Here is a 12103-nt window from a genome sequence, read left to right as displayed (position 1 = left end):
TCTCCTTGGCCCTACAGATGCCATGTGTGCTTTTATGAGGATGTGCTTAAAGCAGGACACACCCACTAGCACCTACAAAGACCGTATTGGATAATTTTCTCAGGATCATTTTAAGTCTTGTTTAAGTATTGCCAATGTCACAATAATTTATCACACAATAAGAATATTTTGAGATGGTTCTACTTTAAACAGCATCAAAATGTGTTATTTGTTATTACATGGAGTTATTTGCTGTGTATAATTTATTTACATTTGATTAGGTCTTTTCTAAAGTTAACAATAAATAAATAAATAAATAAATTACACTGAACCCCAGTACATCTACAGAGTAAAGGCTTTTTGTAATGATTTGTAAATGATTTGTACTAACACAGAGTACTATAGGTGGAATGTGAGGTAAAAAAGTTTTGTGTTTATGTGAGGTAAAATAGTTTATTCTTAAAAAGTACTGCCAAACCTCATGCCAAACCCCAGAAGATAACATATTGTAGCTCAGATTACAGATCATTTATAAATAGATAAATAGATGCCTTGTATTTAAATCTTATAATCTGCAATATTATGGTCATATCTGAGAACCTAATTTCCCTAACGTTTTGTTTATTACTTAGATTTACCTTTATTAATTTGGAAAATGGGTTTATGCAAAGAAGCTTACAGCTAGAATCCAAGCCAGGAACTGACTTTTTAAGGTTTTTGCTCAAGGGCCCAACAGTAGCTCTTTTGTCAACCGTGGGGGTTTAAACTGATAATCTTCTTCATAAAACATCAAGCAACATTCTTTCCCTTAACACCGGACAGAATTTAAAAATAAATAAAAAAAATAACACACATGTCAAGTCAAGTCAAGACAAGTGAGTTTTTATTGTTGTTCCTCCATACAGCTTGTATACATTGAAACAAAATGTCATTTCTTCAGGACCATGCTGCAACACAGAGCAGTACGCAAGACTACATAAAGTGCAAATACACAAAAGTGTCAGACGAGTGCAAGATAACAAATACACAGAACAGGACAATAAATACACAGAACAATAAATACACAGAACATTGGCTGTAAACTGTAAACTATTGTGTGATGTAGCAGCACATGTGTAGCAGCAATACTGACAGCAAAAACAAGTTCCGTAATATAAAAGTGTCTGATGCATGCTGCTAAGAAGACTAATTTAAAACTATGGATAGAACCATCCACCCCTACATCCCTCACATGGTTATCCTATTTCAGAGACATTGTCCTGCTGGAAGGTACAACTGTCAAGCTCAACGGCAGAAAGGACAAGACAATTCAGAGCTGGGCAATAATCGCAGAGATGCTGTTAGATAAGCTAAAATGTTGACACTGTAACTGTGTTGACCTAACTATTTATTCAGTAATCATGGCATCTGTCTGTATATAGTTCAGTTGAGTTTTGATTTATTTCCTCAATGTGGGAATCTAAACTCAATAAAAAAGTTGATCACAAAAAAAAAAAAAAGTGTCTGATGCAGCTTTGTAAAGTGCAGTGTGCAGTGGTACTGGGTCATACTGGGTTAGGGGTTTAACTAGCCCAGGTGAGCTTTGGGAGGCAGCAGGGTGGCAGCAGTAATCTGACTGCCTCAGGGAAGAAACTGTTGCGGAGTCTGCTGGTGGTGGCACAGATGCTCCTGTACCTTCTGCAGGAGGTACAGTAGATCCTTCCATGTTAATCTAATCTAACTTTACAAAATAAAAATTTTATACACACAAATCAAGTCATACATTGTAGCTGTTGTGTCATAAATAAAATCCAGGAAATGCAGCTGTGAAAGAACACTTTTTTAAATCTACTGAAGTACTACCCAGTCCACCTGAAATATTAAATAAACAATCATGAAAATCTAAAGCTCAGTTACATTCTGAAATGTTTCAATTTCAGTTTGGGGATTTGCTGACTGAAAAAAACGTCTGAAATGAGTTTTAAAACTATTACTTTCTTGGCCTACAATACAGAACTACGATCACACATCCACTGTACCTGTACTGTAATCTGGTAGCCATGCAAATCTTTCAGATGCTTCTACTTATCCTCTTGGCTCATGCTAAATCGTGTGTCTTTCACCAGAACGTTGCTGCCTGGAGGTGACTCTACTGGCTCTGGGAACATGTGCAATTGTCCCACATTCACACACTCACAAACAATATTACTAAAAAACATATCTGCTAATAAAATTCTCCAGAAAGGTAAACTATTTTAATACACGTGTAATAACAATTGTGGTATTTAAGTATTAAATATTAAGTATTTTAACAATACTTAAAATAGTGATAACTGTTCAGGCCCAGAGAGTTTTAATCAGATTGTCCTCTCTATATTTGGCTGGAAAAATAAAACAATGCATTTTAAAATCTGGCAACATTCCAAAATGTTACCTTTATCAAAATATCTTCCATTATACTGTAAGCGGTGATCCACAGCATTAATGTATCTCATAGGGATGTAATTGGATACACATACATTATTCAGATTGAACAGATAATGTCTTCTGCATGCCAGAAAGGTTTACAGGGCATCTACTTGAGACTAAAGTTCTGCATTGGGACCAAGTCACATGAAAAGGAAGTTTTTACTCTAATGTGGGCATGAGCAAGCACTCAGATATGAAGATTGGGACCATGTTGTTTGATGCATTTTCATTTTATCTTGATTTAATTTTTTCCCCCCATAAATCACGTAAATCTGCCATTTTAACATGTCAGTCACCTGATCTCAACCCAATAGAGCATTCTTTTCACTTACTGAAGACAAGACTGAAGGCAGAAAGACCCACAAACAAGCAGCAACTGAAGGTGGCTGCAGTGAAGCCCTGGCAAAACATCTCCAGGGAGGAAACTCAGTGGAAACTTGATGCTGTCCATGGGCTCCAGACTTCAGGCAGTCATTGACTGCAAAGGATTTTCATCCAAGTATTAAAATTATGGTTATATTTACAATTATGTCACTTTGTTCAAATACCTTTGAGCCCCTGAAAATGGAAGTACTTTGCTTAAAATGGCTGTAATTCCTAAATGGTAAATGCCATATTTTTGTGGAACCTCTTAAAATAAAGCTGAAAGTGTACACTTTGATCACATCTTGATTGTTTTATTTTAAATCCATTGTGGTGATGTATAAAACCAAAATCACAAAAACTCTGTCATTGTCCAAATACTTCCGGACCTAACTGTATATATACACCGATCAGCCATAACATTATGACCACCTGCCTAATGATGGTGGTGGTGGCCTAATATTGTGGTGGTATTAGGTGGTGGCCTAATATTGCTGCCTGTAAGTTGTGAGATGGGGCCTCCATGGATCGGACTTGATGGCCAGGACACCCCACAATGATGTTCGGTTGTCATGTTCCTCGAACCATTCCTGAACAATTTTTACAGTGTGGCAGGGCACCGAAAGAGGTCACTTCCATTAGTGAAGTGAAGTGACTTGTGGCCGAATATGGTGACATACACACCGTGAACACACACCCGGAGCAGTGGGCAGCCTTTTTTGCTGCGGCACCCAGGGAGAAGTTGGGGGTTTGGTGCCTTGCTCAAGGGTTTCACCTCAGTCGTGGTATTGAGGTGAGGTTCAGGTTCAGGTTCACCTTCGGGTTGCAAGTCCGACTTTCTATCCATTAGCCACGACTGCCCCCATTAGGGATTACCATTGCCATGAAGGTGTGTACCTGGTCTGCAACAATGTTTAGGTAGGTGGTATGTGTCAAAATAGCATCCACACTGCCTCCGCCAGCTTGAGTTCTTCCCATAGTGCATGCTGGTGCCATCTCTTCCCCAGGTAAACGATGCACACACACCCGGCCTTCCACATGATGTAAAAGAAAATGTGATTTATCGGACCAGGCCACCTTTTTCCATTGCTCCGTGGTCCAGTTCTGATGCTCATCTGTCCATTGTAGGCACTTTTGCTTTAACCTTTAACTTTTCAGCAATTTGTGCTACAATAGCTCTTCTGTGGGATCAGACCACACGGACTAGCCTTCACTCCCCACACGCATCAGTGAGCCTTGGGCGCCCATGACCCTGTTGCTAGTTCACCGGTTGTCCTTCCTTGGAGCACTTTTGGTAGGTACTAACCACTGCATAACAGTATATACTGTATATACTGTATATTCCCTTCCCTTCTTACAGTATATACTGTATATACTGTATATTCCCTTCTTGCTGAACTTGAAGTGTAGGAAATCTGGATAGCATCTGCCAGCCAACGTTATGAGGAGCAGGACTCACCTAAGTACTACCCGCACTCACACCTCTGAGAGACACGGTATTGTACATTCTATAGAAAGGGCACGGTGACATCCTGGTAGCAGCAGCACAGATGAGCTGGAGTGGTACCCCACTAAAGTGCTCCATGTAGACTGTCACAGCCGGTATATAGGATAAAGTGATATTGTATATTACCCAGTGGGTAACCCCTGGTTGGACAAGTGAGTTCCCCATATCTTACCGCCATAGCAAACAAAATAGTTGGTCTGAGGTACAGATGCCATCCAGTCCAAATAACACTGCAAGGCACACCACGCACAGCTACTAATATTCTGTTCAGCTTCACTGACGGGTGCGAGGTGAGTAGACTGAGTTGGGTGGTATGATCTTGGGCAGAAAGCCTGGATTCAGCCACAATATCACTTCAGATTCACCTAGCCACTAATGCATGCAAAGCATTATGACCAGAGCAAACAACTCCATGGGGAAGGCAGTTTCCCCATTTAAAGTTAACTTAATACACAGGCTCACTTAAGGGACTCTTTAAGGGACTTTTGCACCATGGTTGATGGTGACACCTTGCCCCCTTAGCCACGTGCTAGGGAGACCGAGAATTGGCATATGTTGACTTGGCTGCCAGAAAGGTCCACCTGTATCTTGTGGGGCTACCACCTCTGACCTTGTGGCACCTTGATGGTTGATATAGCAGAATGTTACAAAGTTACCTAACAGATCAGCACATGGTAATGTCTGAGAACTGGCAAGAAGAAACTTCAGTATCAGATGGAGTGCCTTCAATTCCATGTAGCTGATATGATCTGACCTACATGCCCAAAGTACTCCTGTAGCTCCACAGCCTGTGATGCAGGCATCAGTGATTATTAACACTCTGAAATGGGGGACCACTCTGAACCAGGCTCCTTCTGTTAGGAATGTCCTGCACTGCCTGCAAGCTAATGTTTTACCTCTTTTTACTGAGACATTTTTACTGAAAGGAAACATTGACAAGCATAAGAATATCCATCACACACCTGTGTGTTGGCGTGGCTAGCATTCTCAGTGAGTCTAGCCCCTTGGTGATGGACTGTGTGACGTGCTATAGTGTAAGAAGCTTCTCTCTAAGTTTACTGTGAGCCTGAGCACTGCAATGTGAGAGCACAGGGTGGATGTGTTCCGGATGGCCTGCTCCTTGGTGAAGGTACACAGGAACCAGACACTGGTATATTCACTAAATGAAACACTATACCCAGATGTATGCTGCCCAAGCACTAAATGTAGACACACTGATGACACACCATACATTGTCTCATGTATGGTATGTACCAGCTTCATGGAACCTTCAAATTGCTTCTTTCCCTTTTTGGGGCTTATCGTCACATCATTTAGACTCCACCATGTTTGCCCCTCTGGCCTGAGAAGTGTGTTCCAGTTTTACCAGCAGCACAATAAAAAGGTAGACCCCACAATTTAGAATAAGGGGATCTACTCAACATATGTCCTAATTTAGAAGAAGGATGGTGCTTTCCATCTGATTCTAGATTGAGATAGTTGAACTGGCTCTTAAGAGCCTTCCTGTTTTGCATGTTAAGGTTTTCAGATGTTATTTATGCCATGCAGCCGCAAGACTGGTACATTCCAGTGAATCTGTGCAATGCATATTTTCATGTGCCCAACGGTCGAGGACACAGATGCTTTATGAGGTTTTCCTTCCAAGGACAGATATACCATTTCTCTCTGCCACAGATGCTCTCATATGGCAGACATAATGATACTGCCATATTTGTAAGGTATGCTTTTATGTGCCCTCATCACAAAAGCTGTCTGCCTGTTAGCAGTGCTCCATCGAAAAGAGTCACCACAGATGCTTCTCTCACTCGCTGGTGTGCAGTGTGGTCACACTAAGGCAAAAGTAGCTTATGGAGCCCAAATGTTTCAACACAGCACATAAGCCTGGGAGAGTGGTACCCAGAAGTGATGTCCCAAATCTGGGATAACTTTGGCAAGGCACAGGTGGACCTTACTGCTCATGTTAAATCACTTATTTTGACTTTGGTCAGAACACCTTTGCAGACTCATCCTTGATTAGATGTTATCCCAAATGGAGGGAAAGATTTGGCACCCTTGGCCAGGTTACCTGCACCTGTGGGTTTGACCAATCAAAGTGAAGTGCAGGATGATTACTGCAACCCAGCACTCTGGGGGACACTCTTGAACACAATTTCCACTAGTACACAGGCCTTATGCTCTCAGGTAGAAACTGTTCCATGAATGGAATGCACCCCATCATCTGTACCTCCCTGTCCGATGTATTTGGCTGCTGTTGCAGCGCCTCAGACCCATGGATGTTATTTTATTACCATGTTTCCCGAAGGGCCTCCTAGGGTATCTCACTCTTGTACTGGAGTCCCATATAAACTGGATGCCTTAAGGTTAAGCTTGCCTTGAATGTATTGGTGGCAGGATGACTCTGGAGTGGCCTTGTAGTTGAACCCAGGATTTTTTGCCCAATGTCATATTACCTACTTTTATTAACCAATTAATTGACTTTGCAGTATTCCATGATTAGGTACCTACTGAGTGTTCCTTGTTCTGCCAAGTATGTGCCCTACAATACTAAATCTTTTCACACAGAGATCATGTGGAATGCAACCACTTGCAACTGCATGCAATATTTGTGTAGTTCAAGCAACATTACTATATAATAAAATATTCCAACTAATCAATGAAAAACTCTCTAATAAAACTCCCATCAAAAATAGCAAGTATCTTATTACCTGTTTATTCTGCCACCATCTCAACACCATCTGAGGAGGATGCTGGGGCAAAATGAGTTATTGTGGTGAAGAGGGCCCCAGTTAAACGCTCATTTAGGGCCCACCTTGATTGCTAGATCCAGCCCTGATTATACTATAACTATCCACAAAATTAAGTGAGAAAAGTAGGGTTGCTGTAAGTGTAGAGTGTATCATTTTTAATGATAAATATCAATAATTAATTATCAGTAAATAAATATCAGTGACTTAAATACACAAATTTAATTATAAACTTTTTTCAAGAATACAGCTAAACATTAAAATGAAGTGGAGTGTGAAAGGTAACACAAACAGGCATACATAATATATTTTAACTTCAATCATTTTGTTTTTTGCCCAATTTTTACACATGCTGGTTGTGCCCTCTGTAGGCTAGAGAGTGAATTATTCAACAAGCTCTCCAGGTTTAATCTGCCATACATTGGAGCTGTTCTGTTCATAAACAAATCAATAAAATCCAGAAAAAGTTTTTAAATCTTTTATTTTTGGATTTGCAAACTAAAAGTCTAACCTGACCAACATGTAACATTAGATTAATTGATGTAATAGCCCAACTATCTGAATGAGGAAGGGTGTCATGGTGGCAGAGCAGGTAATGTTAGTGTCCAGGGTTTAATTCTGAGCTCTGGTTACTGTTTGTGCAGAATTTTGCATGGTCTCCTCATGTATGTGTGGGTTTTATCCGAGTACTCCAGTTTACTCCCGCCTCCCCAAAATTGCTTGACTACACTTAATTGCCCCAAGATGTGAATAAGTGTGTGTTTGGTATGCCCTTCAATGGCCTCCTGTCCTGTGTGGATTAATGCCTTGTGCCCAATATTTCTGGGATAGTCTCCAGATCTGACCATGATCCTGACCAGGATAAGGTGATTACTGGAGGTGAATTAATGAATGAAGATGAAGAGATCCTGAATTGTTGAAGGACTCCTGTGTTGCATGCTCTGAAGTTCAGTTCTGAAACATTACAGTTTCAGTTTAGGGATCTGAGGACTGTAGTCAGTCAGGATACACACAGTCAACCCCTACAGAGAAAGGCAAGAATTAGACATTGATGCATTAAACATATGTATATTGTTCATGCCCAAATTCACACATACTCACACGCCAAAAAACTTCAGCACACACCCACAACACACATCTATATTACCATAATGGTCCATTTGCGGTTTTCAGCCTCAGGAAACACTAGTGAGCGTGGCGAGTAGAAAACCTCATCGTCCACTTCTTCTGACTTTCGTGGGAGACAGTGCAAGAAAGTCCAGTCTGGCGCAGCTACACTTCCTGTCTGAGAACCAATCAGATTGCAGGATAGAATCAATCAGTTTGTCATCCCAAACTACTCATGTTTTTCTGATGAATAAAATAAGACTCTACGGAGGGATAACTAATGTCCCAAATAGAACTGACAAAAATAAAATGATTCCTTCATCTTCAGTATTTGCTTATGCCTATCTCTGGAACACTGGGCAATAGATGGGAGAATTCATCCTGGATGGGATGCCAGTCCATTGCAGAGCACTATTCACACACATTCACACATTTTTTGGTAGGTGGAAAGAAACTAGAGAACCTGGAGGAAACCCATGTGAACACAGGGGGAGAACATGAGAAACTCCACACAGTTAACTGAGGTTACTCAGGATTGAACCAGGGACTTTGGAGCTGTGAGGCAGCAGCACTACCCATTGCATCACCATGCCACCCAAATAAAATAATGAGCATTGGATAATGTATCAAATAAACACTGTGCACACAATGATTTAAATTTTCCACTAAAACCACTTCCTAACTTTCCTTTAACAATAACTATTGTCATAAGAACCTCAAACGAAAAGTCTTTTAATCATAGTATTTTCTTTCATAGATGGCAAAATTATTGATATGCCAAAGGATATTGAAAATAAATGCAAACAAACTATTAGAATTCAAATTTACCATGTATATATATGATGTTACACACATGTAAAACCTTTTCCATAACCATGGCAAAAACCAAGGATGTTTAAAGTCACACATGGTTGCTGACCTGCACAAATCTGATAATGAATATGGAGTAATAGTAAGCAGTTAGAATAATAGTTATAATAATAAAATAACAGTTAGGACCATAATAAAAAAAATGTGTGGAACATTTGAACTTTTGCCTGGAAGATTATTGAGCATATTGCGTAAGGGGGAGGGTAACAACCCAAAGATGACAGTTCCAGAATTGCAAAGATTGCAGAGGTGCCAACAGCTACAGTTTAGCCATAGCATTTACAATTGCTAGGGTGATATGGGAGACACCGGGAAACTACACGTTTCTGCTTGTTCGGCTAAAGCAGGAGTCAGAACAAAAGTTTTTTCTTTTGCTCGGTGCAAAAGCCATTTCACTTAAGGGGAAAGCATTGTGAAAGTTACACACATTCTCTCCAAAAATCATAGTGTTAGTCCATGCAACTCAGTGGCATCACATGATCAGTTAGTCTATGTATTGCAAAAAATGGCTGCCTGGATCGGAAAAATTGAAATTGTTTAACTATATTCAAAAATGTGGAATGTGCTTAATAATGTGCAGCAGAGCTGAGAAAGACTCATTTACCTGCATGGTGATCTGGTAGCCATGGAAGTCCTTTAGCCTCTTCTTCTTTTCATCTTCCTGGCCCATGCTAATCCATGTGTCTGTCACCAGCACATTGCTGCCCTGAGCTGCCTCCATTGGCTCTGAAAACATGTGCAACTCTGTCCCAAACTACAGAGTGTGCAGATTATGCATATTATTCACAAATCCATGATCTGTGCATAATTATGTCTCGCTAGATCCAGAGCGTGATTCCCACATGCACCATACTGATACACCACCCTGTGTAGTTTCTGTAGTTTCAGCAGTGAGATTTTGGAGTCAACGTTCACATTTTCTTTGATTACACAGTAAGTAACAGAAAATTATGGTTCCCTTGGGGCATGATTTGTAGGACGTTTGCTTTTTGTTTAGCAAAAACAGGGATTTGCAAATGTGAGATTTAGTGCAATTCAAAAATTGTGTTGATCAGAGCCCTCCTGTTATATACCTGTTTAGAGAGACGCAGTGCCTCCTGAGTGACGTTAGCATCTGGCTCATAACCCTGAGTAGGAGAGAGCATAGGTTAGATAAGTGCTTTAATTACTTTCTGCTGCAAATGTTAGTGCACAGACACATGCGTTTGTATAGTCATAAACACTCAGAAGTTAGGGGCAAACCTTTGGCGTGGCTATTCTCAGATTGACACCCAATTTGGCCAATGACATCATGAGGGAGTGGAGGACATTGTTACCATCACCTATCCAAGACACTGTCAGGCCCTTTAAAGAACCATAATGCTCCTACAAGAGAAGACAGATCAAAGAATAAGGAGACAACAATGCTAGCAGAACATCTGTGTGTGTGTGTGTGTGTACCTGCAGTGTGAGCAGATCAGCTAGTATCTGTATAGGATGGTAAAGATCAGAGAGGCCGTTGATGATTGGTACAGAGGCTTCCTTATCCAACTGCTCCAAAGTAGTGTGACTGTACACCCGGGCTAACACAATATCAGTCAGGCTTGACAGCACTCTGCAACACACACACACCTGATTTTTACGGCAGTGTGCATAAAGATAAAATACGGACCAATTAATGCTTAGGTACGTGTATGTACATGTCATCAATATATGTGCATAAATTTGTGTTCAAACCTGGCTGTGTCTTTTGTGCTCTCATTTACACCCAGGTGAATATCCTGAGGGGTGAGGAAACATGGATGACCACCCAACAGAGCGAACCCTGGATATACACATACACACACACACACACACACACACACAAACTGTCCATGTGGCATTTTTGTGTTTCGCTTACTTTCATTCACTATCCACTAGTATTCAGTGTGCTCAGTGACCATATTGCTTGACCCTCATTCAGTTACTCATGCCTGAAACACATACACTCTACTAACTTTCATACACACACATTCTCACTTTTGCACCTGTTTCAGTGGACATGCGGGTCCTAGTGCTTCTCTTCTCAAATATCATGGCAATAGATTTGCCTTGAAGGAGAGGAAGATACTAAAAATATAAATACAAACCATTAAATCAATTCTAAGCACAAAAACAAATGAACATAATCCTCAATGCCATGGAGCTAGGAAGACTAAATGTACTAAATGATGAAGGAAATGCACATCTGGACTTTTACAGTCACTCCTGATTTGAATGATACCTGTCCTTCATGCTTGATTCGATGCTTCAGGTCTGCAGACACCCACAGGATGTGCTTGATCTCATCTGGGTTGAAGTCTTTCAGCGTCAAAAAACTGCGTCCCTTCAAGTTCACAGATGCTAGACATGTCCTCCCCACCCTAGTGTCATAAAACACTTCAGCTATATTGTTAATTACAGTGTATATAGCCTACTGTCTGCACACTACTGCCAACACAAGCATTTACCAGTTATACCCGAGCTATAAACACACATTTTTTTATTCACACTTACGTAAAATTCCTTGCCTGTATAGACTGGACCGTTTTAAGACTGTGTATAAATGTGTTCCTTAGAGCGAACATACTGTTTGGAATTTGTTTTATAGCACCGAGTTGAACAAAACTGAAACTTTTCTATACAAGCGCTCCTCAATCCCCGCGTGCGCTTTCATCAGCCGAGGGCGGGACACATTCGACTGCAAGCGCTCGTGCTTCATGCAGGACACGCCCATAAAGCTCTCGTAAACCCCGCCCTCTTGTGCACACTATTGACATTAACTGTTTGGAGTCCGTGTATATCCTCGCAAAGGCTTGCGAGCTCCAGTGCAGGAAAGGCAACTCAGCAAAACTCAGTAAGTGTAGACTGTGTTAGAGTAGTAGCTATACTGTAGTTTTTCCCAATTCTCTTGTAGAGGTCCTGAATCCCAAATGAGTGTGTAATACCTGTACACCCTGCTGAAAAAAACAATAGAAACCCTCATAGAATTTGTAATGGCGTTAATGGTTATAATGGGGATTGTATTGGTTTTAATGGAAACTCTAATGGTCCCTGTCGGTCTCTACTGGTAATTTGTTGCCTTCTA

General features: G+C 40.8%; 1 protein-coding gene across 1 annotated transcript; it reads right to left on the bottom strand.

Annotated features, from left to right (window-relative positions):
- Positions 1-7503: 7503 nt before the first annotated feature.
- Positions 7504-11722, bottom strand: LOC113525992 (ornithine transcarbamylase, mitochondrial). The gene is made up of 10 exons (XM_026912708.3): positions 11533-11722; positions 11261-11399; positions 11025-11106; positions 10735-10822; positions 10459-10612; positions 10261-10383; positions 10092-10145; positions 9623-9772; positions 8189-8326; positions 7504-8063 (listed from the first exon to the last, which is right to left on the bottom strand). Exons 1-10 carry the CDS (start codon positions 11601-11603, stop codon positions 8004-8006), a joined length of 1059 nt encoding a protein of 352 aa, XP_026768509.3. The 5' UTR covers positions 11604-11722; the 3' UTR covers positions 7504-8003.
- Positions 11723-12103: the final 381 nt, after the last annotated feature.

The sequence above is a fragment of the Pangasianodon hypophthalmus genome, chromosome 5 (genome assembly GCF_027358585.1).
Source record: "Pangasianodon hypophthalmus isolate fPanHyp1 chromosome 5, fPanHyp1.pri, whole genome shotgun sequence".
NCBI classification, from domain to species: Eukaryota; Metazoa; Chordata; class Actinopteri; order Siluriformes; family Pangasiidae; genus Pangasianodon; species Pangasianodon hypophthalmus.
The sequence above is the reverse complement of the archived record's forward strand: the minus strand, read 5'-3'. Positions and strand labels throughout refer to the sequence as shown.